Source organism: Pipra filicauda, unplaced genomic scaffold (genome assembly GCF_003945595.2).
Source record: "Pipra filicauda isolate LSUMZ 115617 unplaced genomic scaffold, ASM394559v2 scaffold72_size3293161_pilon, whole genome shotgun sequence".
Classification (NCBI taxonomy): Eukaryota; Metazoa; Chordata; class Aves; order Passeriformes; family Pipridae; genus Pipra; species Pipra filicauda.
Window position 1 is genome coordinate 1,448,277 of NW_024104898.1, and position 27,367 is coordinate 1,475,643.

At 48.7% G+C, this 27,367-nt stretch overlaps 3 protein-coding genes across 7 annotated transcripts; 1 reads left to right on the top strand and 2 right to left on the bottom strand.

Annotated features, from left to right (window-relative positions):
• Positions 1-1,373: 1,373 nt before the first annotated feature.
• Positions 1,374-12,901, bottom strand: GTPBP2 (GTP binding protein 2). 3 transcript variants are annotated; one of them, XM_027735135.2, is made up of 12 exons: positions 12,709-12,901; positions 9,724-9,750; positions 8,912-9,096; positions 8,497-8,605; positions 7,758-7,955; positions 7,301-7,475; positions 6,445-6,664; positions 5,877-6,012; positions 5,420-5,478; positions 4,498-4,669; positions 4,055-4,219; positions 1,374-3,633 (listed from the first exon to the last, which is right to left on the bottom strand). In XM_027735135.2, exons 3-12 carry the CDS (start codon positions 9,043-9,045, stop codon positions 3,436-3,438), a joined length of 1,566 nt encoding a protein of 521 aa, XP_027590936.1. In that variant the 5' UTR covers positions 9,046-9,096; positions 9,724-9,750; positions 12,709-12,901; the 3' UTR covers positions 1,374-3,435. The 3 variants fall into 3 exon arrangements, with proteins under 3 accessions (XP_027590936.1, XP_027590935.1, XP_027590933.1); XM_027735134.2 differs by lacking the exon at positions 12,709-12,901 and adding an exon at positions 12,569-12,680; XM_027735132.2 differs by lacking the exon at positions 12,709-12,901 and adding an exon at positions 11,941-12,232.
• A 393-nt stretch (positions 12,902-13,294) lies between these two features.
• LOC113995252 (MAD2L1 binding protein) lies at positions 13,295-16,304 on the top strand. Its single transcript, XM_027735130.2, has 2 exons — positions 13,295-13,549; positions 14,068-16,304. Exons 1-2 carry the CDS (start codon positions 13,364-13,366, stop codon positions 14,596-14,598), a joined length of 717 nt encoding a protein of 238 aa, XP_027590931.1. The 5' UTR covers positions 13,295-13,363; the 3' UTR covers positions 14,599-16,304.
• LOC113995251 (epoxide hydrolase 1-like) lies at positions 16,195-26,426 on the bottom strand. 3 transcript variants are annotated; one of them, XM_027735127.2, is made up of 11 exons: positions 26,286-26,426; positions 24,936-24,959; positions 24,746-24,810; positions 23,863-24,076; positions 22,885-23,065; positions 21,868-22,098; positions 21,359-21,488; positions 20,195-20,409; positions 18,005-18,113; positions 17,548-17,673; positions 16,195-16,603 (listed from the first exon to the last, which is right to left on the bottom strand). In XM_027735127.2, the coding sequence occupies exons 1-11, from the start codon at positions 26,424-26,426 to the stop codon at positions 16,402-16,404; spliced, it is 1,638 nt and encodes a 545-aa protein (XP_027590928.1). In that variant the 3' UTR covers positions 16,195-16,401. The 3 variants fall into 3 exon arrangements, with proteins under 3 accessions (XP_027590928.1, XP_027590929.1, XP_027590930.1); XM_027735128.2 differs by lacking the exon at positions 24,746-24,810 and having other exon boundaries at positions 26,286-26,420; XM_027735129.2 differs by lacking the exons at positions 24,746-24,810; positions 24,936-24,959 and having other exon boundaries at positions 26,286-26,370.
• Positions 26,427-27,367: the final 941 nt, after the last annotated feature.

Below are 27,367 nucleotides of genomic sequence, written 5' to 3' on the forward strand. Positions count from 1 at the left end.
AGATGCAACTTGTTGACAGGTACCTGTTCTGATTGTGCTCTGCCAAATGACTTTTTCAGCTCTCTGGGCCACAGTTCACATCAGAGTGGCTGCCCCAGCGCCCCACAAATTACACAGCCAACAAAGCAGAACATTGTGGAAGGGACAAGTAGGCAATGCGAGAGGGTGGAACAGGCCCCAGGGCAAAAGCAGTGCTTGCCCTCAGCTGCCTGGCAGGGCTCAGCTCTGTGCTACACTACAAGCTGCCTGGAGCCCGCCAGAAGCACTGCTGCCAATAATTTGAACTTGGCTCCTAGGGAAGGAACATGCCACGTCAAGGCAGCACTGGGTGGGGTTAGGAAACACACATTGCAGAGAGTTTCGTCAGCTGCAGGCTTCCCTTCCTCGGGGAAGGGGGGAGGAGAGCCTTTGAGGCAGCAGATAATGATGCAAACTGCAGCTCTATTTGCATGTGCTGTTTTCTGGACTGTACCATCCTAATTGCAGCTGTTGAGCTGCTCTCTCCTTCCAGCTGACAGCCTGTGCTGGGAAGGTGCTATGTTACTGGGGGAGGGGTGGGTGGGGTGTGTCTCGTACTTGACAACACAATTGTGAGATTTCAAGAAGCACAAGAAGCTCATTCTGGTGCATGCAGCTCTGTTGGTAATCAGCAGAGGAAGGAATTATGGAGTCACTCCCACTAATGACAGTCCTAAGGTTGCAAAGTGACAAGTGTTCTTAAGTCCTCACATAAAGAGAAACAGCAACAAGTCTGGCAAGATTGCCTCACGCTCCTGTGACAGTGGCACGTCTCATTTCCCAAGTATCTGGCAGGACCAGACTCTGCAGATGCCACTACCTGACACAAAAACAAGTTTAGAAGAGGCAAATCCCTTCAGTGACACAGGTACCCTCCACAGGGAAGCCTTCCTGCCTCTGCTTTTTCCCAAGGGAACAACCTGTTCTTATGGAGAGAAGGCAGTTGCAAACCCCTTGATAAGGTCAAAGCTATTTTAAAAACAAACCATCTAGGTTAGATGTGTGCCCTAGAAAGCATCTCTTTAATTAGGCTCTGGGGGAATTTGTGACTGCGAGGAAGCTCTCACGCCAGCCGGTTCCGCCCACAACAGCCCGAAGTGCTGTGCTCAGGGTGACGTGGCTGCCTGTCACCTCAGGCTGCACGCCCAGGCTTACTCAGATAAGCTGGGAGCGCAGGGTTGTAAACAGCAGCGCGCGTGCATTCCTTCCACACCACGGACTGGTATTTATAGGAATGAATGCAGGAAGCTTAGGAACGGGTGAAGGGTAGTCATCTCCAACTGTGATTCAGCCCCAAGGGCAGCAGGGTAAGGGCCCAGCTCCACCCTTGCTTATTGTACAACTCAGACAGCAAGCTCAATAAAACATCTTTATTCTGTACATTTATATATAGATGCTTGGGGAACAGGGACAACCCCCAGCATTAGAAAAATTCAAGACAACAAAACAGCAATTATGAAGAGCATGGCACCAAGAACAGTCATGCCACAGATGGCAGGGATGAGGTGAGACCAGCCATTGGCTGTTTCAGAAAAGGTCACAGCACCCCATGCCCACTTTGGAGCAGAAAACACCAGGGCTGCTGCAAAGAGCCGGAGCTCCCCCCCCCATACTCCCCGGTAGCTTTCTTTGTGACCCACTAGCACCAAAGGGAAGACTGGCAGCTGGGGCCTGCAGGCATTGGTGAAAAGACTGTGTCACTGGAATACCCAGCCCACTGCCAGGATGGGAAAAAAGGGATCCTTCTTGGGCAGTGACCCTGAGCCAGCAGCTCCTTTCTCACTGCTGGGCTGATAGGGATGCAGCAGAGGTTTCAGCTGGATCAGTGCTTCCTCCAAGGGACAGGTCACTCCTGAGCTGCCTTCCCTTCATTTATACCACCATTTCACCGGCTTCCCCCCGCCTCAGCAGTCTCTTTGCAGGGTGCAGCCCCCCCCTCCTCACCTGCCAGAGCCCTTCCCACTGCAAAGTGCGGCTCTGCGATGCCCACAGATCTGCACAGCCCCACAGCCAGGGCCTGTGCCAGCAGCCCAGAAGCAGAACTTGCTCTCAGGATGGCAGAAGGGATCTTTGGGTGTCCAAGCGCTATCACAGGCCCTTGCCCTTCTCTTTGGTCAGGGCTAGCAGGCCACCACGCCACGTGGCAGGGCTGGCTGAAGACCTGTTGCTCACAGCAGACACATTTGGTCTAACAGTCAACACTAAAACCAAAAGCCTATGTACAACTTTACAGACCTTGTTGCATCCTCCAGGCTACACAGGAGAGCTGCATAACAGGGAGTGGGAGACAAATGTGCTCCACTCTACGTACAGAGTCCTTGCTGGCAACATCAGCTTTCCTCTGACAACAACCCCCAGTGGCAAGGGAAAGAAAGGAATTCTTCCTCCAGGAGAAACAGAAATATAATCATGTCACTGTCAAATCGCATCTAAACAACATAAGTCACCTGGTTTTGTGTAGCCTGTCCTCCTCACACATTAAGGCAAGCGTGTGAGGAGCAAGCTGGGCTGGGAAAAGCCACACCAGAGAGCCCACTGCAAACCACTGCTACCAATGTGCAGATGACACCGTCAGCTGAACATCCATGGAACAACCTGCTCACACCAGCACAGGCCCAGGCCCTGCTCTGCTCCACAGAATGGCCTCCCATTCAGCTGCTGCAAGGAACAGATGCAAGTACAAACTGTCTTCATGACATTATTTCAGGAGGCTGTGCCACTCAGAGCAGCCACAGCTTCCTAGGAGTCAGAAAGCAGGATGCTGAAGAAACGTGTACATGTGAGTGAGGAACATGACATTTGTCCAACAGTAAGACACTCAGATTGGAATAATGCAAAACCAACACACAAATGGACACACAGCAGATTAAAGCCAACCAAGATTCAAATGGTTAAAAAGTGTCCTGAATGCATTCTGAGAGGTTCAGCCAAGCCCCTGCAGTAGGCAGCATGGCCTCTTCCATCCTCTGCCCAGGAGGATGTGCTGCAGGATGACTTGGGAGAGGACTGTTATCAACCCAGTGCTCAGAGAGCAGAAATGGGACCAAATCTTGTGTCAGAGATGGGAAAAGGTCCCTTCACTGCTCATCTTCAAGGGCTCTGCTCCTCCCAACCAGCAATTTTCAAACAGTAAACAAAGCCAGAACTTGCCTGCCCAGGTCTGCAGGTGCCTCTGATCTATTCTGAAGAAGGGCAGGGTAATGAGAGCTGCAGGCGATCTGGAGAACATGCTTAACTTGCCCCATGTACGGTATTGAATGCGAGAGACTCTCCCAGGCTCCATCTCACAGTGCAGAGGAGGGACATCCACTCTAGAATGGGACAGCAGCAGCTCCAGGCATCGCTCAGAAAGCCACAGGAGCTCCCATCCTTCTCCCCAGGTGCTGGTGAGTGGAGATTTCTCTGACCTACTGGTAGTCAGAAGCTCAGCTGTCCAAGCCCCAGGGACTCCTCCAGGCCATTTTCTTTGGTGGTGATGGCTTGGAGGTCAGTGACATGCCCAATACCTTTGGTGACTCCTTCACGGAAAAGCAGTTTGGCTCCGATCTTCAAGTATTCAGGATGCTTGATGAACCTGAAACAGACCACTGCCTTCTCTCCTGTCCGCAGCTTGTCCTGAAAAGTAAAATGGGAGAGCTTAGACCTACCTCCCAAATCAATTCACGCAGGAGAGATGCATGTGGATGGTAAGATGAAGCAAATGAGCAGGTTGCTTTCCTCAGACTGCATGGCTTGAGCCCTTCCCATTACTGTACGCATATGGAAGGACAGGAAGATACAAGCTCTGGAGAGTTCACCTCTATTCACAGTCTTGCTGTAGTTCATCGTGCTGTTTGTTTTGTGGGAGGGAATTCTTTAACATGTTGGGAGGAAAAGCAACCAAAGGGGCAGGATAAAGGGATGGAGTGTGTTCCTAGGAAGAGACACAGCTACTCAAAATAACAGTAGCCCCTAGCTTTACTATAGGGCATGGTGGAATCCCCAAAAAAACCCACAGGGAAGGTTCATTTTCCTCCCCTTCCTTCCTATGGCCTACCTTTCCGTGGATCTTCTCTACGATAGCTGTCTGTCGCACATTCCCCACATGCACCGTCACCTGAAACCCCTTCCGGAAAGTTGTGGCATGGAACAACAGCACAATCTCGGCTTCAAACACTGAGCAGATGGTGGGATTCATTTCTGGGCTCACCATTACCATGCCCTGCAGAACAACCCAAAGCTCAGACTAGGTAGGGCCAGTCCCCTTGCTTCTGAACAGCCCGCAAAACCACAAACACGTCTCCACTCTGTGACTGGGGCTTGCATCCCATTCTCAGCCTTGTACTCATCCTACTTTGTAGCTTGGCCATTTCCTCCCCTTCCAGCAAGTTTCCTGCAAACATCTCTACTTCATTCCCACCCTTCCAATGGGGGATCTCCAGGGAAGCCTCCAGTCCTGCCCACTGGACCAGTGAACAACCTGGCAACAGCAGGACTCACCTTGCGCAGCAGGGAGCGGTCGAAGGGTCCAAGGGCCAGAGTGGCTGCCTGCCCAGCCCGCAGCACACGGCAGGCAGAGCGGTTCCGTTGGATACTGCACACCTTCAGCCGGAGAAACTTCCCATCGTCGGTGGGACCAACCACCAAGTTCTCCCCTTCTCGGCAGATCCCACTGCCCAGGGCAGAAGAGCAGGACACAGTTCATCAGGAGACAAGAAAGACATTTCACCCTCCAAGATCAACCTGCACAAATTCCCCAGCGCCAAGGAAGTGAGGGTCTTTGGACTATTATCCGGGACCAACTAACAGGGATACAGAGCTGGTGAGAACAGGGATTTCTTACAGCAGGGAAAGCCACACTATCACTCCCAAGAGTCCCAGGTATAGACAGGGGCCATTCCACTCCCAGTGCTCTGCCACACTGCATTGTTTCTGGTGGAGAGACTTCGGATGCTGCCTGTTCTGTGTGGATGTGCTGGTAGCCAAAGTGTTCTGATTGCTCCCGGACATGGAGGGACAGCTGCCTTTTCATGGGGAAGCATGTAGTTAACCCCTGCTGGAATGGGAGGATTTGCCCTCTACATTCCCTCCCTCTGCTTGACGAAGGAGGAAAGCAATGCCTTGGGATCATGGCTAACCTCTGCCAACTCTGGATTCCTGGATGCCTTCTTTCAGCATGCAACACAACACATTCCTAATCCAGCAACTTTACGGCAGACTCTTTGCTTGCCACCATGTGACCAATGGTCTGCTCATGGCACCTCCCAGCACCCTGTAGGGCTCTACCCTCACTTGGCCCACCCACCTGGCAGCAGTTGGGACTGAGCCTCACCCAGCTTCCACTTCTGCAGTGGGGCACTCTACCCTTGAGGGAACTCCAGCAACCATTCACATCCACACTTGTCTGCCTGGCCTCACTTACCTCGACAGAGTTCCTCCCACAACAGTCCCCACCTCTGGCACAGTATAAATTTCATCAACCTGCAGCAAGGCAACAAGAATAAGCTGCTCAGACAGACAGCTGTGAAACAGCACTCCAGAAATGAGGACAAGGTGCCTTCCCCTTGTGTGAAGGAGGTGAGCTCTCTGCTGGTCATCAGACACTGTCTAGGAGCTTAACCAGCTCCCACTACCCTCCCATTAGAGGAATATCTGCCTTTTAAGTGGCAACCAGAGAAACAATCTTATCCCTGAGACAGATAGCCCTTGGTTAGGACACAGCCCAGCCTATCACATTTTTCTCAAGGACCGAGTCCTTTCCTTAATGTCTTCCAGTAGTCCAGGAGTTCATGACGTCTCTACCCATGGTGTCCAGATTCCCCAGAAGTTTCTCCCATGGCACAGCAATGACTGCAGTATCAGAGACTACCCTTACGCACCTGAAATTCTGTAAGTTGCTGCATTAATTCTTCCTGCTCTTTACTGTTGGTCAGTGGAGGGAGGATGTTGAGGAAGACTTTTAAGAGATCCAGGTTCTCCCCAGAAACACTGGACAGCGTGAAGATTGGGGTGATGCTGTCAGACACAAATAGAAGTAAGCAGAAGGCCAGAGTGAAGCTGCGGGAGGTTTCTGGGATTCTGAATCTACTGAGATCAGCAGGAGGACAGAGACTACAGTGATAATTGGCTAAAACACGAGGGCTAGGTACAGCTTTGCAGTAACCCCTGCCTCAACAGTTGCTTGAGGCACCAATCCCCTGCCAGCCCACACTTCTGTCATGCAGAAGTAACTCCAGTGCAGCCTTGGGCACCTTCTGCTCCCAGAGCCCAGAAAAAGGTCTGGGAGGGGAAAATACCTTCTGGGAGAATGCAAAGGTAGGAAGCTTGATGAGGAGCTGAGATTTTCAAGATTTGGTCAGCTCCCCTTGTGGTTGCCCTTCCCCAGCTCTGCATGGCAGCCTTGTCTGAATTGCCTGCTCCCAGAAGAAGAAAGGAACAGTGCCTTACTTAGGAGATTGTGCAAACTGTTGTGCTGCAGTAACAGCGTCGTCGTCTGAGTTCACAAGCAGGGGGAGCTTGTTGCAGCCTGGCTGCTTCAGGATTCGCTCCAGCTGCTTCACTGTCCGTTCCACGGTGGCTTTCGAACACAAGTCAACTTTGCTGATGACAATGAAGAAGGGGACCTTGAGGGCCATGGCCAAGCCCAAGTGCTCTCGCGTTGTGCCCGCTGCAGGAGACAAGTGAGAGCGTAGGTGCAGCAGCAGTCATCACTGTTGCTTGTTTATGTCACGGCTACATCTCCTGGCCACCCCACAGGCCCACTCTCGAGATTTCCCTGTAACTGCATAGTCCATCAGGCAAAGAAAAAGCAAAATCACTCTTTTAAACAAACCAAACATCAGTCCAGAAAAATAAAAACCACAAAGAATTTTTGTGATTGATCTGGTTGTTTCAAAAAGACGCAGCAGTTTTCATTCTTGGGCTAGAGTTTGCCAGAAAACAGCCACAAAAATGTCAAAGATAGATGTGGGAGAACTCCAGCTGCCTTTTTACAAGGCTTCAGAATTCAGCACCCCTAAGTATATGTCAAAGTTGTTTTCTTTTCTGACAAACATAGCCCCAAATTCGAAAAAAAAGCCTTTCTGTCCAGGATACAGTTTAATGTGGTCTATAGCTGGTAAAAGGATCCCAGCTCTACTCCCCTACCAGGCACTCATACACACTGGCTTACAAGAAATCAGTAAAGGTTTCCAGACTAATAATTTCTTCTGACAACTGTTTGCAGCAAAAAAGGACCCACTCCCACCATTCTCCATTTTCTTCACACATTGCTGTTCATCCATGCAAGCAGGGCAACACTCACCAATGCCAGTGTTGGCGCTAACCACCAGCATGGCAAAGTCTGGGCAGTAGCTGGTGAGGCCAAAGATGGTTGTTTTCAGATACTTGTGGTGGCCAGCCAGGTCAATGAAAGTGATCATTTTGGAAGAACTTTCACAGATCTCTTCTGCTGTCCTGGAGTCACTGTAATTTACCACCTGAGGAACATAAAGAGTTGGTGAGAGAGGCAGCCCCAGCAGGGAAGTGAAGAAAACCCAGCTCTCATCTACCCACTTTGATCTCAGAATCAGTAAGGAGAGATCATCCACCATGGGTGTAACATACAATGTCAGTTGCAAATCGACAAGTAGCACTCAGGTTCAGCCTAAGGGACATGGAGCTGTGCCACCTCTCTTCTCTCATGTCCCACTCACAGTTGTAATAGGAGGGTAGTCCTATTCTCCTCCAGCTTTCTGAGTTCAGCAGCCCACTCCCCTCACCTCTCCTTTGCTGTTGAAGCCGAGGATCTCAAAGCTGATGCTTGACGTTCTTCCTGACTGGATTTCATGGAGGTGTCGGAAGAGGTTGAGGCGTGCCCTGCCCCGCCCGTTGTCCAGCTCTCCTTGTGTTAGTACACCCAAGAGTGTTGACTTCCCCGAGTCCACATTCCCCAGCACAGCTACTCGAAGGTCTAAGAACTACAGGTAAAAGAAGAGAGAAATCATGAAACTTAACCACTGCTGTGCTGAGTGTGCATGAGCACTACATCGCAGTGGAGATGCACCTCAGAGAGCATCCCTAGATGAGTGACACTGTGCAGTGTAATCTTGCTCAGATTCTGCTCTTGCTCCCAGCAAACCACTGCCCAGCAGACGTGATACACTCTAGAGTTGTGATGTGACACACCAGCCTTTGATATCACAAAAAAAGCCATTTGCTGCAGCAGGACCTCTAAATCCTTCCTTGTTTGCACACTGGCCTGCATCAGAACCACTACCATAGAAATGAAATAATTTTTCACCTCTGATCCAGGCAATCTCCCCCACTGATACCAGCCTAAATCACAGTCCTGGACACAAGAAGTGTTATCATCAAGCCTCCCTCTGGCAGCTCTTTAAAGCATCTGCTATGGGCCAATCTATGACCTCTAGGGTTTGGGCTCCCATCCCAAAAGGAAGCTGATTATATGAAGCCTCTAAGTCTCCAGCAGGAGAGGATGTCCAAGTCACAGGTCCCTACCTGCTGGTTGTCAGGCACCTTTCGGACAAGCACCTCTGTTATCTTCCTTGGAACGTCACTGTCGTAATCGACCTCCCTTTCCCGCAGCACTGTAATGTCAGCCCCAACCCTGCCACAAAAATGAAGGGAAGGAGTGAGACACGCTTGTACTCAACAGATCTTGCACCTCTACAATAACAATTGACAAAGAGAGTGGGATAAAAGCTGGTGATAGCAGGCAAGGAGCCTCAAGCTTCCAGACAAAAGCCCTATAACCTCCTTCATAACCTCCTCAGCCTCATGACTGAAGGAATTCCAGTCATACAGGGGCTTTTTAGAATGGAGCCACCGGCCACTGAGCAGACTCCTGGGGCTGAGCCTCTCTGCTGGAGGCTGTTGATCCTTGTGGGCCCTGCAGACAAAAAGGAACACGTACTTCTCTGCCATGCGGCGCAGGGTCTTGAGTGAGGCACGCATCTCCTCCTCTGAGAGGCCCACCAGCAGCCCGTTGTCCTCCACGCCGATCTGATAGACAGCCTCACCGCGGCCCTCCTGCAGTCGCCACTTCATCTGTGTCACCAGGTGCTCGAAGCGGTACTGCGAGGGGTTCACCAGCTTCAGCTGTTTAACAGAGGGGTAGTTCCAGTCACAGCCTGGATGCAGAGGGAATCTAATTGCCCAAGCCAGCAACTCACAATACTATGAAGCAATGCTTCCAACTCTGACCCACCTCTAGAAAGCATAGCCTGTGTTACTGTCTGCACAGAAGCTATGGGACAGGTGAGAAAGGGTTTCACAAGGTGCATACATGTGGCAGAAGAACTTTTCTGCATTGTGACAAAGGGATCTGCACCCTGCCTGCTGCAGGGGTAAAGACAGCACTCTGGGACCCATCTGTGATACAGGAGCCAAGTAAGCGCGACTGAGAGCAGCCACAGGGAAGTGGCAAATCATTATTAGGGACACCTGCAGCTCTCTCAAAACATGTACATTTCAGGAAAAACACAGTGGGCCTCATCTCTTAAAACAGATTACTAAAAAGGAGTACTGAGATCAAACTCTTCAAGCTCAGCATACTGGGTATTGCTAGGCACAGAGACAAAGAAGATGACTGGTAGTTCCTTAGTAGAGTGTCCACTTCTCTGTCCCCTCCTTGTCCATGTTACCCATAGGCTGTCTTTGGTGAAGTTACTCACTGCAAAATAACCCTCTGGGAGGAAGACCTTCTCCAACCTCAAAAAGACTCACCTTGTACTCGATGTTCCCATCTTCTGCCTGGTCAGAGAATGAAACAAGACAGAAGAGTTAGATGCTGTGCCCATGAGGACTTCTACAGGCACCAGCTGCCCAGATACTCTGCAGCTGGTGCTGAGGATTTCAGAGAGAGGAGAAAGTGGCAGAAAGAGACTGTGTTAGCTCACACCCTCTTCTGTCATTCCTTCCTACACTCAACTAGAACTTTCCTTATGGTTTGTTTTTGCTGTTTGCATCCCACATCATGAACACCAGAGGACAAAACTAAAGTGGAACACAAGGGTAATACTGTCAGGGCAGGGGGGATTTTTTTTTTACTGACAGTAAAGAATAGGGCTAGCCTAACAGTCACACAGAGAGAGAGTTCCAGTTTCAAAAAGGCACAGGCTAGCATATGATTTAAAGTCTCCCCCCTCACCCGTCCATGATCCACAAAATGCCACCAACAGCATCCCACTCCCACCCTATCCAGCAGCTTCCATTCACCCAATGTACACAGAAATAGGAGACTGGGAACAAGTCACTGCCTCCTCTCCTGCACACTGATACCCTCCCTCACTCGATTAGTTTTTCATTGACTCCTTTACATATCCTTGTGTATCTTCTCTCTACAAGAAAGGACTACAGACATAAAGAAGCAAGGTAATGGTTTCTTTGAAGTACAGCAAACTAGTCACTGGCCTGGCAGTTCTGGAGTACCAGACTTTATCGGGACTGTCTGTATGCAATGTGCTCAGAAAAACTTTCCCAGGAAGGGCTGAAGCCCAACTGGGTTGTTATAGAAAGGCCCAGGTACTCCTCAAGCGCACTCCAACCACAACACACTCTAACTATCCAAAGACAATGTCTAGCTAATACTGAAGTAATTTTCCCATTGATTCGGTGTGAGAGAAGGGGCTGAAGAAAGGGCTGGAGCCTGCAGGAAGCCATGTACTTTGTCAGATTAAATGGGGCTGGCAACAGTAAGCACTTCCTTTTCCTCTGGACCTATTTGCATGTGTTTGCAGAGGGCAATAGCCGTCTCCTTGCCTTCTAGCTCAGCTCCTAACCACAGCGGTGCTTATGGTGGCAAAAGGCCAACAGAAGTTCTCAATTATCAGCTCAGCTCTCAGGCAGCAGAGCTATGCAGTGAGAAAAGGGTACTTGTGGAAGGTTTTCCTCTCTTACCACTTTTCCAGTTCTAAGAAACACACATTCACATCCTGCACTGTCCTCTAAATAAGGGGGTGGGTCTCCTTCAAGGCTGCTGAAGAACAGAAAAGCACCAAGCCTAGACTTGCTGGGGCACACACTGCACAGGGTAGCCAGTGACAGGAAGCTGCGTTGAAACCACAGAAGACTGTCCAGCCTCCAGCTGAAAGGAACAAGAACTAAACTGTGGCTGCAGGGCACAGTCCTGCCCATGGAGAAGATCTAACAGTAGCAAAGAGCTGTTTTCCCTTCTTGCCAAGCGTCACAGCCTTGCCTTGTGGAAGGACTGCTCCCTCCCAGCACAGGCTCTTATATATTTTACAGAAAGCTCACTGACTGGGGCTGAGCAATGGAGTCTGGGGAAACGTAACTCTCTCCATGGTGTCAGTCCTCTTAGTTCAGTGCCAGCTGCCTCAGCGAACCACACACCCACCTACGACCAATGCACCTTTTCCTGCTGCAAGAGGCAAGTGCCTCACACCCTGCCAGTACCACCTGCATCCCCATGTAAGAAAACAGTTGTCAAATTAGCTGGGAAGGGAGTCGCTAGAACCTGCTGAGTTTGGCAGCTGGAAAGGGATTTAGACCCACAGATCATTCTCTCAGGGAGAGATGTGAACGGGATGCTCGGGACTATGAGGCGTGCAAAGCTTTATTTCCGAAGCTATGTCGTTCCCAGACAGCAAAGCGCCCACAGACGGACGCCAGCCAGTGGGATACTACTCGCGGACAGGGTCTGGCGGACTGCGCGGGGAACTCGCTGTCACCGGAGGCACAAGCGCTGCGCGGAGGGAGAGACCGAGGCAGGCGGGCACACAGCTCCCAGGGCTCCTGCCAGGGCTGCTGCCGGCCTGACCCCCGCACGGCCCCGCACCAGCACCTCCAGCCGGACCCGCGACCAAACCTGCGAGGCCCTGGCACCGACCAGCCCGGGGGGTGTGTGGGAACACCATCCCTCCGCCCCGGGGCCCGACCCCGCTCCCTCCGCGGCTGACGGGACGCGGCGGCGTCGGAGCTCACCTCGGGCGGCAGGTACGGTGGGTTGTTGGCCTTGCCCCCCCGGCTCCGCCCGTTCTTCTTCTTCGCCTTCGAGCCGCCGCCGCCGCCGCCGGGCGCGGCCCCCCCGCGCCCGCGCAGCGCCCCGCCTGCCCCGCCGCCCGCCGGCCGGCAGCAGCCCCCGAACAGCTCCGACACCCGCGAATCCATGGTGGCCAGCGCGGCCGCGCCGCCCCGGTGCGGCGCCCGCTCCGCTTCGCTCCCCGCCCGGCCCCGCCGCCCCGGCGTCACCGACCGCCGCGCGGCGCCCCGGGAAAGCGAGTCCCACCCGCCTACAACGCCGAGAACGCACCGCGCGCGGTCCGCTCCAAACTACGGCTCCCAGCGTGCCCCGCGGCGCAACCTGCTCGCTACCGTGCATGATTCCTCCGCGGGGGCGCATGGGAGTTGGAGTCCGAGGGAGGGCGCGCCGCCTGCCGGCCGCGGCGGACAACGCGCGGGATGCCGCCGCTCTCCGGGCCCTGCCCGCCGGGGCCTGTCGGGCCCGCAGGTTTCCCCTTTGGCACTGCACAGCCCCGGGTTCCCTGTTCATTGACAGCGAACGGTCGGCACCCGACCCAGCTGGCATCGGGACAGTGGTGCATTTTCGAACCTGTGTGCCATCGGAGATGCCTCATGAATACGCAGAGGCAGCAGCTCAGTGCGAAGCAGTCCCAAAGGACGCATTATGCTCCACCCGGGGGGCGGCAGAAACAGCAAGAGACTCTCCTGCTGTGCGCCGCACCCCCTCACCGAGTGTTTTTCCAGTCTCCAATTCCACCGCTACCGGGCCTCCTCTTCCTCCGCCGCATCCGCTGAGGCGGGCGGCGCTGGGTCAGTGTTTGTACACCTGCCACGCTCTGTGACGCTGTCAACAGCAGCCCGCTGCGAGAGGCGCCCGCCCTCCCCTCGCCGTGTGCTGGAGGCGGCACCCAATGGGGCAGCGGGCGCAGTGTTTCCAAACACGGCGCTGCCTGCGTGCTCCCCGGGCCCCGCCTCCCTGCGGCGCGGCGAAGGCAGTTCCTCCGCAAGGGCTGCCGAGGAGCGGGGCGGAGGCCAGCGCAGCGGCTCCTGGAGGTCCCTCGAGCAGCAATACCGCCGCTCCCGGTACCGCCTCAGCGGGGCGGGACCGCGATCCGCGGGGCAGGGCCAGCCCGCTCGGTCACGCCCATGTGGGGCGGGGCTCCACCGGGGCCCAGCCTCCTGCCGCGCCCGCGCGCGCCACCGCCTCCCTTTCCACCATTCGCTGCGCCTCCTACCCCGCCGCCGCCGCAGGTCGCGCGGGGCGGCCCGCGCGCCGCTCCCGTGAGCCCCCGCGGCGGCCGCGGCATTTAAAGCCGGTCCGGCCGTTGGCTGGGGCGTGGTCGCGGTTTCCGCTTCCTTGTCGCTGCCATCGCTGGATCGCGGGATGAGGCCCCGGCGGAGCGGGTCGGTGCCGGGCACCCCCTCGGTGTCCGTGGCGTTCCCGGGCGCCGTGCGCCGGGGTAGCGCCTGCCGCTTCGTCTGCGAGCTCCTCAAGCACGTGCTGCACCAGCGGAACCAGCTCCCGCTGCCCTACGAGCAACTCACCTACTTCTGCCGGCGGGCGGCACAGGTGAGGCGGCCCTCGGGGTGGGAGGTCGGCGGGGCGGCCGTGTTCTGCTCACAGTTCTACCTGTGAGCTCCTGTTCACGTACTGTAATGTGTCGGTGCATCTAAAGGAAAGCGCTCGTTGTAGCTGCATCCCTAAATGTTACGTCTTCCCCTAAAAAAAAAAAAAAAGGCAAGGGCAACATTAAGGTCAGGCTGCTGAAGGTCTCGGCACGTTTCTCTTTATCGCTTGTTACGCTCCTCTGTGCTGAAGGCATGTCGCTGCTTTGACTGATCTTTGAAAGATCGGCTTCTTGTGGGAATTTGTCTCTACTGTGATTTGGATTTAAACTGAGTGTTTGTCAAATAGAGTGTACTTTTGTGTTCCTCTTTTGTCTCTGATTCTCTGTGTGAGTACCTGTAGCTCTCAAAAGGAACACAACCCCCTTGTTCCCTGTGGGATGGGCCATGCTTTCTGCAGAGCATATTGGGACTAATACATCCTTATAACTAAATGTACTAACCTGTTTGTTTGTTTTCCAGGATGGAGATGGGATTGCGAAGCCACCCTCCATGGGCCTGGGAAGCAGCAAGTGCCAGCAGGTGCTAATGGAGCTGGAGGGATTGTTCCAGCATCTGGAAGTCATGTTTAGTTTAACACTGGTTCCTCGGGTTCTTTTCCTACTTGGAGGAAATGTCATGAACCCCAAGGAGCTCTATGAGCTGAACTTGGAAGGGATCTGCGAGGGCAGTGCTGAGGAGAGCCTCCAGACTGCACCATGTGTTCGCCAGCTCTTTCACAGCCTTTTTGTTGCAGACATTTTCAGTGAACTGAAGGCTCTCCCTGTCACAGGCACGCTCATCCTAGTCCAGGGCCACCGGGACTGTGGTGTTGAATGGTTCCGGCCCAAACTGAACTACAAAGTGCCAGCGCGAGGGAGGAAGCTGACTGTTAGATTGTCCTGTGACGGAGACCCCCACTTGAGTGCCTCGCCTCCACAGCACACAGCACCTGAGTGGGAGGACTACATCTGGTTCCAAGCACCAGTGACCCTCAAAGGCTTTAGTGAATGATTGGGCTCTGTAGATGTCTAATTGGAGTATTAATTACCCTTTGTTAAGTGTTAATTTTATCCGGTGTAACCATGTATCTTTGTCTGAATTTGTTTTCTCCAGAGCGTTTACTGTCTTTGTGTAGCTTGGCTGCACTCATCTCTCATCACTTCCTGACTTCTTGTAGAAGGCAAATCCCCTTTAAGGCAAAGGTGCAGTGATTCCTTAGAGACTTGAGCTGTGGCAGAGCAGATGAATTGGTGCGTTGGGATGCACCCTGCTGTGTACTTAGAAGCAGTTGCAGCTCTTGGTAACCCATTAGCTGCTGCAGTGCCCACCCCACTTGAGTAATCAAGTGATTGTCCATCTATTTAATAAAATTAGGCCTCCACAGAACTCGATTTCAGTTCCTTAATGTTCCAAAGAGTGAGATTTCTCAGCAGTTGCGAGGTCTTATACCTAGTGCTATCCTCTACTGGAAACTGAAAGCGCTTGACCAGTTCTGTGGATGCAGGGTAACAATAAGCAATATTTTTTTTTTTTTTTAACAAATCCTTAGTCCAACAGCCCTGACAATCAGTTAGATATACAGATAGTTAAAAGTAAGCAGTTTTTGCTAACCCTCTTCAGAAAAGGAGTTCTGCCTCAATATTGTGACTTACTCTCACTAAACAACAAAGTAAGCAAGTTTCTTGCTTGCTTTTATCTCTTACAAGTCTAGGACCTAAACTTTCCTGGAATGTGTAGAAGTCAGGGGATTGTGATGAAGTTCAGCACTATCTTTGTCTGCCAAATTCCTGTTCTGAGTAATATTGTATCACTTGGAAGCAGGTTTGAGCCTGCTCTTCTGAGCTGTTGTCTAGTGCAGGACAGGGAGAGAAATCCTTAGAGTGTGGTGTGTTATAAGTAGACACATGCCTAGCTGACTGAAGAGAACTCCAACAGCTATCTGTGATGTAATGAGCTTTTAGTGGTTTCAAATAACTGTCCCATTTGAAGAGAAACTTGAGCCTACTGGTAGTGAAGGTGCTTGCAGTTAGTAGCCGAAATTGCACAATGAGGTGGTAAAAATCCTTTGAAAAGAGTGTAAAGGTTTGATGTAACCCTCTGCACTTGGTACATGTTTTAACTTTGACCTTTTGGAATGGATTGAGATTATAGAACTGGGAGGAACTTGATTTGATATTTTTGAGCTTGGAGATCACTAAGAGTGCTGTCTCTGCCATATTATCCATTAACAACTGTTTACAATATGCAGTAGCTGCTAAAACTTGTTCTAGGGGAGAAACTGCTAGAATGAAGATAGCTGCCTTTTGTGCAGCTGCCCACTTGAATATGTGATCACAGGTTTTTGAATGAAATATAACTTGAACGTAGGAGTGTTTGTGCTCAAGAGATCAAAACCCTTTACGCTTTCACCAAAGCTGCTTGTAATACATGTCTAAGAATGCTAGTGCCCAAGTGTTTAAAGCTTTTGAACACAAGCCTTAGCCAGTTTCTTTCACCTCTCTGTCCCAGATGAATGCAATGTTACTGCAATAAACTGTTTACATATTCTGTTATACTTGAACTATGAATTCAGCAGTGATATGGTGCTGGAAATGAAAGAACACAAGATGCTTTGGGGTTTTTTAATTTTTTGTTTTTTCTCCTTATAAAAATCTTTACAGCTTGATTAACAAGTTTAGTACTGTAATTATTATCAAAATAAAATGCTGGTTTCTATATGTGATTACATCGGATTTATTTAACCCCTCAAAGCAAAGGTTCTGCTGGTGCCAGAACAACTTGCTTCCATTCTATGCATGTATGTAAACTGCAGGTTTACATCTGTTCTACTTTTCTGACAAACTGCATGATGTCTTGTGCCAGAAGCTTTGGTTCCTCAAAGGCAGCAAAATGCCCTCCACGTGGCATGTAAGAGTAAGTGACGATGTTCTTGTAGACATCCTTTGCCCAGGTACGTGGTGTATGAACTATCTCCTGAGGAAAAGCCGCAATCCCTGTGGGGACATGTACACCAAACCTAGAAGACATAAGTTAATTGCATTTTTGAAACAAGTCCCAGGGAAAGTCTATAAAAACTTTCTGACTGGTAACTGCCACAGTTTCACCACAGCAACACACTTTGTGGTCTGCACTCTGCTGAAGGGCTTCACTTCTGTTTAGATATCCTTGAGTTTAAGAAGGTTATACCCAAAGATGTATAAAGTAGAGCCAACTTAGCACACAGTTTGATCTTGAAATGTTTCAGATCTTTGAGTTTAGGTTGTTCTGTAATTTTGTGCTACGTGACGAGATGCTGCACCTCTGTGTGAAAGTCAGAAATGAACCAGCTCACGTTTGATTTAAACTTGTGGTACCAAATGTGTAACAAATGACTCTGGAGAGGGAAGGTAGACGGGTTCAGTCACAAAGAAAAACACTCTCCCGTTTGTTTGTATCATCTGTTGCTTGGAGAAATCCACTCAGCAATGTTTTTCTAGTCAGCCTCTCTTAAAGTCATCTTAACATACCAGCTGTCAAGAGGTGCTTGGTTTCAAGCACTGCTCTCCAAAATCCTTCCCCAAGTTTGTGCTTAACCGTTATAGTTCTTAGTTTATCCTCCAGCAAGCCATATCCTTCCTAATTCACTTTGAACTTCTCTCTTGGATATGCCCATGATTTTCTGTTTTGTTTTTACTGAACTGAGCTAGAGCTTACATCTGTTTGGTGAATAACTATGTAGACCTGCATTTTGAACACAAGGCTGCATTTGATGCTTTGACAAGAATGTGTTGTCTTGGTTGCAAGCCACCTTGTGCGAGTTATAGGTTCAAAAGAAAAGTGACTCTTAACTATATTTATCGAAAGAAAATAAGAACTTTGATTTTTGTTTGTTTTTTTTTCCTCAGTTAGATGTGCTGTTTTAAGTGACCTAAATGTTTCCATCTCATTTGCAAATCTGTCTTGCATCTACCATTTCATTACCTGTTATAAGCATTTAGATTAGGGTCCTTGGAAATATTCTCCTTGTAGTATCGCATTGAGGACACAATGGAGGATGTCACCCAATAAATCATCACATTGGTCAAAAGCTCATCAAGAGAGTATTTGCTGTTGAGAGAGAAGGATGAAGAAATTTAACTGGAAGCTATTTCTCAATGCACTGTATTGAGCTCATGTCCTGAAGTTGTTCCTCTCGTTCTCCACTCATTTTCAAGCAGCGAATTAATCGGCACCCATGTACCTAGAGCAAAACCACCTTGTTCTGAAGCAATGGTTTGCAGACAGTCTGCTGTAAGTTTAAGCTACTACTTGTCATTTGTAGTCTTTCATCCTTAAATTTCAGTTTTGACTGGCCAGTCTTTTACCTGAATCCTCATATTAGTTATCATCACTCATTCTTTTAATGAGACTTTGCATGGAATAACATCTGTTTTCTTACCTTTCTAAGCCTCCATCATCTTTATGCAGAAATGATTTATCCGTCCAGGTGGAGAATTTCTCCAAAATATATGCAGCAAGCCCCACTGGGGAGTCATTCAGTCCACAACCTAATTCAAGAGAACAGAAGGGCTATTGCAGTTGCCTGGCGTTGTGATACTTCAGTGGGAGTTAAACTGGACTTTCATAAGTGTTCAGTTTTCTATGAGAATTCAGTAGAGAGTCTGTATTTTACCACACCTGATAGTACTTTATTCATGACAAATTCCCCCCAAAGGAATTCCGGCTGTAACCGATGGCACTACAAACTCAAGTAATTCCTATACAAAAGAAGCTAGGAACTAAGAAAGTCCTGTTGGCTTCTTGGTAATGTGTGGCAGAAGCAAATTCCGATGTAAAGGGATTACACTCTGAAAAGAAATTTCAGGTAAAATATCTGGGAGCACTATCCTGTTTTGAACGGGCAGTCAGGACTGTTAGTGCTGTTCATCACTTTTTATCTAATTTAAACAGTGGAATGTTGTGTATCTGTTATCTGTTCCTCCTTTCGGGAACATTAGCAAACATTATAAATATAGAAATACAGTATGAAGAATCCTAGACTATGAGCAGCGTCCATAGAAGCACTGTATAATCACTTCAGTCTTTCTCCCCTTTATGTATTCTTTTGATTCTAAAATATAATTATGAAATTGGGTTAACAGGGATGCAACAGATTCAGAGTATCATCGATTTCTTTTTTTATTCTCTTTAACAGTTTATAAGATTCTCTTAAACTCTGAGCAGGCTGATGTTTCTTATGGATTCTCTCATATGGCAGAAGCCAAACTTGACCCCATTGTGATTTTCTTCCTCTATTTAAATTGCTTTGGACTTTGTTAACATCAGTTTTTATTGGCTAGTTTTGTCAATCAGTCACTTAAATGTTTTGTTTTGCAACTCTACAGTTATCTTTAGTTTAAACTAAACTTTGGATAGCTGTCAATTCTTCACCTAATCATTAACTTTTATTTGAAGAGAAATCAGGATCATATTGAAATTTATAGGTGCCAGCACAGATTTTTGTGATACTCTCCCTCCCCTGGAACTTGCTTATTTATTCTTATGCTTGGATTCTCATGTTGACTAGTTTTAATCCTTTTCTTAAGGCAGTTGAATTTCTTAAGAACACTGGAGGTATCTCAGCAAAGTATTTTCTGGAAATTATATAAGTTCCATTCCTGGACCCACACTCTTTGATTCTGCCAGAGCTCTGATTTTTGAAGTATGATTTCCCTGTGATATTATCACCTGTAAATCAGTTCTCCTCTTTAAAATAGCTCTGCTAGTTTTCTGATCAGAGACTAGACATACTAGTCTTCATTTTTATGAGGTTCTCTTCACTGTTTGGCCCTTAAGAAAACCCCAAACAACCAGAGATGCCACCGCCACAACCCCCTTCCAAACTGGTATCTTGTTTTTCTCCTTTTTTTCTTTGGTATTGCAATTACTTCAAGCAACAGACTAGACATTAGTTGACATTTCAGTTTAAACTTTTTCTTCTTCAGTGAATTGCCAGGATGGGGTGCTATTTGTTCTACGGTCTCCACAACTGACAGCTGTGCTGTCTTTCCTGACAAGGGGAAAGACATTGCTTTAATTTAAATATTGCTTTATTTCAATAAAGCAATACCCCAAAATCCTCTCCAGTGGGGACTGATGCAAATAATTTAACTTTTATGAAATGGCCCTATCTTTCTTCATACTCCTTATCTACTGGATCCAATATGTCAGGCTTCTGGTTTTTCATGTGTTAGGGCTGTGTCTACCTTTCTGCAAGTTTCACATTGTACTTACTTGCCTTGGGTATTTTTCTTGTTTTCAACCACATTTATTTCTAGAAGCTTCAATTTCAGGACTCTGTGCTTTACTTTAGGAGACTTTTTGGAAAGGGGTTCTTTGCCTGAGAGAAGTGGCATACTATTTAAAAGGCCTTGAACGGTGATATTTGAAATCTCCATCTTTTGTTGAGCTGTTCCTTTTGTTTTACGCAGTTCTTGTCCCCATGAACTCACTGCCCACGTGGGTCTTGCGCTCAGTCACCAAAACTTATTGCTTCTCAAACTTTGTTGGTCTTTGTTTACTATGAGATTTTATATACCATAAGCATTTACTATACAATCTTCACAGTGATAGAGAGAAGGTACATTACCTGCAGTGTCTGGTTTGGTGGCTTGGATATGTAAGTACCCAGACTCTCGCAGAAGGTCATAGACGTTCTTCTGCATGAAGGGGTAGACACGTCGAGCATCTTCCCTACTGAGGCCTACAAGCCATGGTACATAAGCTCCAAGCATTATGGAAATCAACCTTCCCAAACTTTGTTTGCCAAGGAAGACAATATTCAGATGAAGCCCTCTCACAGATCTAAAATTAGTTTAATGAATAGAAGGTTAAATCAAGTGATTTTCTGTCTTCAGGTTTTCTAGAAAACATGCCTGACTGGAGCTGTGTTAAAAGCATTTTACTGAGACAAATACACAAAGCCCTTTCAGGTTTATCACGATTCAAAAAAATGGGAGTTAGAAATGGTCCCATGTCCATCCAGTTGTGCCACTGCTATGATGTTAGCTTCAGCTACTCAGTTTCTGGATGTGGCATATCCATGCTGGTAGCTCTGGCTGTTGATCTTGTGTTGTTCCATGCTGTAGGGAACAGGCTGTGCTGGGTATTATCTAAAAAGCACAAGTAGACTACATGTGGCCACTGTGTTCTAGGCGTTGCACAGCACAACTGCAATTGAGAAGACAGAGCTCTTCAGCCTGTAATCTAACTGCTTTAGGAGCTTTCCCACTTTATCTATTCTCTGACCCAAGTGTGGCTGTGGTGCCTGGAGAGCATTAAATGCCTTTTCAGCACTAAGCCATGATGCTATCTTCTGAAGAAGGTATTGTGCTTCTTTTCCAACCACTCTCAAGCCCGCATTTTACATAGGAAAGTCCTATAGTTTGTGTGTTTAGCAGCTGAAAGGCTGAATTCCTCCCTTCCTTTTCTCTGTGCTGATTTTAAATTTATTTCCTTCCTCGTTTAGAATGATGATCTGTCTCCTTGAGATCTCAAATCAAAATGCAACAGAGTTTACTTCCATGTCTAGAGAAAGAGAGCCAAACAGCAATGAAATCTAGAAAGCACAAGAACTGTGCCAATATCAATGCAAAACATATGAATACAATTGAATATGCCAGGTGGGTTTGTTCCTGAAGGAAACAGCAGAAGGGGATGAGATGTAGGGCGAACGGAAGGCAGGACCACAGAGGCAGAAGGTAGGGTAAGAACTGGAGCCAGCTTTTCTGCACTGGTTTCCTTTGCTACTTACTGTGGCAGCATCTGGGCCATGTTTGTGGTAATACGAGATCCCCAGTCTCCTCCCTGTATGTAATATTCCTTGAAGCCCAATCTCTTCATCAGCTTATGAAATATCCGAGCAGTTGCTATGGAGTCAAAGCCTGTAGGTAAAGAGAAACACATGAGATCTGTTTGTCCTAGTGTTCATCCCCTGGCCAAAGATTGTGGCCTGACAGAGGCATGTGAGTATGGGGCTGTGGGAAGGCACAGTGTGCCATGCTGGTCTGCCTTGCTCCTTGGAAATAAGATGAACACAGGATGATAGAAAGTCAGTGGGAAGTGGAGAAAGTGGAAAGCAGACCTGGCTTCCAGTTACCATTGTGCTCCAAATCTCCACAGCCAGCCCCAGAGCCTCAGCCACATGAGCATTAGTGAAGAGCCAGGCATCTGCATTCACAGACTGCAGTGCCCAGAGGGGCTGGGGACAGCTGAGGTGTTACTCCAAAACTGTGATTCTTACAGAGCCTTTTCATCACTTACCTTGCTGGTGAGGGGCCTCTGAGAAGCCATAGCCTGGGATGGATGGGCAGATAACCTCAAATACCAGATCACCCTCATTCAGGCCATGCTTGGCTGGCTCCGTGAGCAGAGGGATGATCTTGTAGAACTCATAGAAGGAGCCAGGCCAGCCGTGGACCATCAGCAGTGGTTGAACAGCTCGACCATGAGGAACATAGGATGGCTTCACATGGATAAAATGGATATCAATCCCTGCCACACATCCAAGACAAATAAATTAAAGCTCAGGTTCCATCAAAGCTTCTGCTCTAGACTCTGAAGAAGGAGGGTGGCAAAATTGTAATTAGCATCTGCAGCAGAAGAAGATGATTAATCAACCTATGGCAAGAAGATGCCAAATGAAAGGGGGTGCCTGTATCTATGTCTCATGTTTTACATACAGACAGAGGTATTGACCCCAGCCTTAGATATTGGGGTCACAGGAGATTGAGCTTCCTCTCCTGAGAAACTGGTCTCACAGTATATAAGTAGAGCTGCACTTAAATGAAAAGCATAACGAAGGTAATAATAATACATGCAACAACATTACCAAATTACAAAATATGTGGCTGATTAAAAGAGAAATACGGAAAAGTAAGTGCATGATAGAAGTTTAACCTAGAGATCACTTACATAAAGTCTGACTATCCTCACCTGGCTAAACTGGGTGTGGTGGGAGATATTCTAGCCTCAGAGTTGGGCTAAATTTCACAATTTCCAAGGGTGACTTCAAGGCAATAGCTGAAGAAAACCTCATTGTTAGTTAGCTCAGATTCAGAGCCAGATGAAGCTCATCTGGAAGCAGACCTAATCTTATTGCTATTTTTAATGGACTTAATCTCTACAAGGTTAATAATAATAGAGCCTTGAGTGATACTTCACTCATATCACTAAGCTGTTATGCATACTGTTATCTTAAATATTGTAATTTCTTAAATCTCCCCCTTCTCTCCGTGCATTTCAGAGTGAGACCTGCTCAAGCCACAGAGGTTCCCTCACCTTCAATCGTGGTGTGGAAGTGGGGGTATTTGTTCAGGACTTCCACTTGCTTGCGCCAGTCGAACTGGTTCCTCCAGTAAGACACCACCTCCTTCAAGTAGCTGGAGTTGAAGCCATAGTGGAAGGCAGCCCCTTCCACATGCGGTGTGTAGCGGGCCTGATCCAGGCGCCGGTGCAGGTCCTGTGGAAGGGAGCCCTTCTTGAGCGGTTTGTCAGCTGCCTGCATGTGTGTTATGCCAGGACAGGCATGGACAGGCTCTCCTGGCTCCACCAGCTTTTGTGTTGCTCTCTGGGACACCACAAGCCCTCCTGAAGTAGTGCCGTACTCTGCATGACCTCCTGAATTGTTTATACGGGGAGTATATTTTTCTGCAGGTTATTAGTTCCCCTAGGGTACCCAGGAGTACTGGGTCCTAATTTTGACTTGGTGATAACTCACTTTAGGGTTTTTGACACTAGCAGCTTGCCAGCACTGCCAGCTGGGAGAATAAGAAGCTCAGCCTGAGCTGCAGAATGCTAGTTGGCCAGATAATTAGGGATAGGCATGCAGGGACAGAACTGCTACAACTCAGTCAATACCCCATCCCTCTTCACCATTCTAGCCCTTCCCTCTGCAGAAATCTGTCAGTCCTGCCCTCCTGGTGCCACTGCTGTCCCAACACCCTCCTGCCCCTCTCCACCATCCACAGACACACTGTCAAAGTCTGCTGCTCAAAGTGTGGCCTTTCTGCAGGAGCAGCCACAGGTTGCATGGAGGGTCTGCTGTCTCAGAAAGTCTTTATTGAACATTGGAATGGATCTGAGCTCAAATCCTGTTCGTAAAGGATGGTGAGCCAGAGCATCATCTGATGGAGCTAAGTAGCTGCACTGGCACTGCTGTCACCCCAAGATATCACCTCGAAGCAGTGAGGTGGGTGATAGATTGCTTCCATATGCCTTGCAGCTTTCTGCCCCTCCTTACATCCCAGCCGCTGGTACCTCGATTTCTTTGTCAGATGTTTCAATCTTGAAGGGACGGATACTGTCATCTTCTCTCCCTTTTAGGGATCTTTCACCTGAGCCCCACCATCCATCGCCCATTTCAATAGTCTTGATCTTGTGTCTAGATCTCAGCCAGCAAATCAGGATCCCTCCAACCCCCAGGGCAGCCACAGGGACCAGGACTGCATTCTTCTGAGAATATTCAAAAGACCTAAGGAGGCATAAAATTGTTTGTGTTCAACAACAGAAGTGTCAAGGGCAAAGGGACTATGCTGAGGCTTGTGATCACACCAGTTGGGACTGAGCAGGAACAAATGCCTACAAATCCCATGCAGTCAGCAGGGACTGGATGTTTTTATTATTTCTGAAGACCACAGGCAAGAATTGGGGCAGAGTTATATTTACCAATGCTTCTTAGGGATCTCAAGTCCTTGCTGATCAGGACTTGCTGATCACAAGGCTTCCTTGTGCCTCTCGTTGTGAACCAGGGTGCCCAGGGGGACAAGGTTCAATAGCATATGGGCCAATCTATTTTGAGGCAGGTGCTGGAGTGAACTAGATAGTAGCAGCTGGACTTCTCCAGGGATAAAAACTGCATGGACAGAGTGGGCTGAGGAGCAGGCAGAGAGACAAAAGTCTTCAGCTGCTGAAGAGAGCTGGATGCGCTAGATATGCTTCTCTTGCCAGTGCTTTGTACATAATGATCTCTTAGGGCAACACTGGCCCTCCACCATAGCTTTCCAGTAAGGCTTGTCTGCTGGTGCCCCTCTTTCTGTTCTAAACAGAAAGGTTCAGACTGGAGGTGTAGGAGCTAAGTTACTGGAGCTGGATTTTAGGGACATGCAGTCCTAAATGTAGAGTACCTTCCCTCCTCTCTGACCTGTGCTTCAAGTTCTTCAGTTTCCTTTGGGTATCAGTAGAGGTGTCTAGGGCTATTGCAGAGGGCTGCAAGGGGATTGTGAATGAAGATTTTGTTGTTGTCATCCAGAGAATGAAGGGACTATGCTGCACCCCAATTAGGGTGCTAATCAAAAGTGGAGGCCTCAACATAGAACAGCCGTTTCACTCACCTGATCCGGGACAAGACGCTCTTCCTACAAAAGGGGGAAAAAAGAAGGATCCTTATAGTCTGATAGTGTTTTCTGATACCAGCCCTTGGGGATGGTGCGAAGAGTATCACCTGCCAGCACATTTATTACCCAGCCACGCAATCACAAGCTGTTTAGCCACCTGGCAATATCTGCCATTATTTTTCCTACTTTTTGGATAGGGTGGAAAGAGAAAGGCTCAGAAAACACTGTCCCTGCACAAAGAGACAGTGTTCCTAGGCTGTGTTTTAGCTAGATAATTTGTTGCCATAATATTTCCTTCTTTAGCATAATTTAGATAAAAGGCACTAAACAACTGGGTAGGTGTCCTTGCAGTGTTTCATCCTATGAGCAGCTGTGTTACTTCAGCCAAGAAAATAGTTTATTTTGATTGCTGTGTAGCAACAGGTGCACAGCCTTGGCAGGAGACCTCCAAGCTCACGGGTTACTCTGCTGCCAGCCATGTAGTATTCAACATGCTGCAGGGTTGGCATGAGGAGAGGCTTGTAGGGCCCTTTCCTGTTCAGAGTTCAATGAGCTGCTTTACCTTTGCCACTTCTAGATACTCCTGACTAGATAACAACCTTTTAGTTCTCCTGCAAGAAAAAGAAGGTATCCTCCTTGGTTCTCTTTAAGCCTAGTAGATTCTGGTACAAAAGCACAATCTAAATTCTAGCAAAATTAGATGCAATAAGAGAAAGTCTTGTTACTCTGCCTTGTGGAAGGCAGCTAGATTAGGGAGTTATTGGTGTCATAATTGCAATACCTTGAGAAAACAAAACAAAAAAGAAAAAGCCGTGAAAATCCATGAAAAACCAAGTGCATTGGGTATTTTCTTTTCACCTAGTATCATTTCTCTCTGCTGTTTGGGATGCAGAACCTGGTGCCTTTACTGGATACCCCAGTAGTCTCCAAGGCAATCTGGTAACAATCTCTGAGACAGCTTATGTGTGATTTTTAAGGACATAACTCCTTAAATTGCTCCCAGACAAGGAAGAACAGGGTTCCTGAGAACAAATAGCTTATGCATCAGGTAGTAATATCCCCCTGTACTTACATCCTGGAGCTTAGTGAGCAGAGGCATGAAAGCAGTTATGGCAATAGCATAAACTCTGCACTGCTAACCAAGCAAACATGTCCCAGAAGCAGGTCTCAGAGTGACATAAAACAAGGCTCAGTCTATCAAAACCTTTTCTGCACTCATGCTCAGGAAAACTCTGCTGCATGTTCCCACTCTCCTATGGTTTGATGACCCTCCTGGGGCTTTCTCCCACCCCCAATCCCAGGGAGCCCAGCTTGGAGTCCCTCCTCCCCGTGTCGAGGAGTTCTTACCAGGCATTTGGAAGAATCTCCTGCCACATGTCTGCTTGTCTTTGCCTGGACGCTGCTCCAAGTGACACAGTCCAAGTTTCTCCTCTGCTGACTTTCTCTTCCGCAGTGACGCTGTCTCAGGGACAATCCTACATCATCCATCAGTGCCACCTATTGCTTAAGTATGCAGTTGCAGAATGAGTTCAACAGAGGCAAATGCAAAGTCCTGCGTGGGGCGGGAGCAGCCCTGTGAACCAGCACAGAGCAGATACCAAATGCACAGAGAGCAACCCTGTGGAGGCTGGCCTGAGGTCCTCAGCTCAGGCTGTGTCAACGCTGTGTCCTTCCAGCAAAGGCCAGCTGAATACAGGGCTGCATAGCAGGAATGTTAGCCAGCAGGCTGAGGGAAGGGATTCTTCATTCTCTTCAGCACTTGTGAGACCACCTCTGGACTGCCATGTCCAGTTCGGGCCTTGCTGGTAGAAGAAAGACTGGAGTGAGCCCACCCTTGGAGGGGTAGGGCCACAAAGCTGCTGCAGGGTTGGAGCATGTAGGGTATGAGGAGAGGCAAAGAGACTTGCTCAGCCTGGAGAGGGAAGGGTAAAGGGTTCAGTCTTATTGCCATCCACAGCTAACTAGTGGTGAGTGTAGGAAAAATGGACCCAGAATTGTCCTGGAGTAGCAGCAGTTGAATAAAAAAAGGCAACGGACACAAATTGCAACAAGGGAAATTTGGATAAGATATGACGACAAACTACTTGAATGTATTCAGACACTGGAACAGGGGGCCAGAGAGGATGTGGGATCTCCATTCTTGGAGGCATTCAAAATTTATCAGGAACAGGGCACTGAGCAACCCGACATAGCTGAAGCTGCTCGGAGCAGGCATTGGGATGAGCTCACCTCCAAGTGTCCCTTGCAACCTGTGTATCACTTGGCTCTATTCCAGATGCACCTGTGATTTGCAGCAGCCAAAACAAAAAGTTCAATTTTTCATTTTCCACAGAAATCAATGCTTTGTTTTAGCTCAGGCAACTCGATTTATTTTCCCTCATGGCTGGTAAAACCTTACTGGATAAAGGCTTTTCCTTCCTAAATTGTTG

Bases quoted from the DNA above. Each gene is read 5' to 3' on its own strand.
- GTPBP2 (XM_027735132.2), bottom strand. From the start codon at position 12,126: ATGGATTCGCGGGTGTCGGAGCTGTTCGGGGGCTGCTGCCGGCCGGCG. The intron at 9,751-11,940 runs GTGAGCTCCGAC...TTCTCTGACCAG, and splicing joins CACCGTACCTGCCGCCCGAG to GCAGAAGATGGGAACATCGA. The intron at 7,476-7,757 runs GTGAGGGGAGTG...TATGTTCCTCAG, and splicing joins GCTTCAACAGCAAAGGAGAG to GTGGTAAATTACAGTGACTC.
- LOC113995252 (XM_027735130.2), top strand. From the start codon at position 13,364: ATGAGGCCCCGGCGGAGCGGGTCGGTGCCGGGCACCCCCTCGGTGTCC. The intron at 13,550-14,067 runs GTGAGGCGGCCC...TTTGTTTTCCAG, and splicing joins TCTGCCGGCGGGCGGCACAG to GATGGAGATGGGATTGCGAA.
- LOC113995251 (XM_027735127.2), bottom strand. From the start codon at position 26,426: ATGGATGATGTAGGATTGTCCCTGAGACAGCGTCACTGCGGAAGAGAA. The intron at 24,077-24,745 runs GTCAGAGAGGAG...ATGCCTCCTTAG, and splicing joins CTGAAGAACTTGAAGCACAG to GTCTTTTGAATATTCTCAGA. The intron at 17,674-18,004 runs GTAAGAAAACAG...CTCTCTCAACAG, and splicing joins GATGATGGAGGCTTAGAAAG to CAAATACTCTCTTGATGAGC.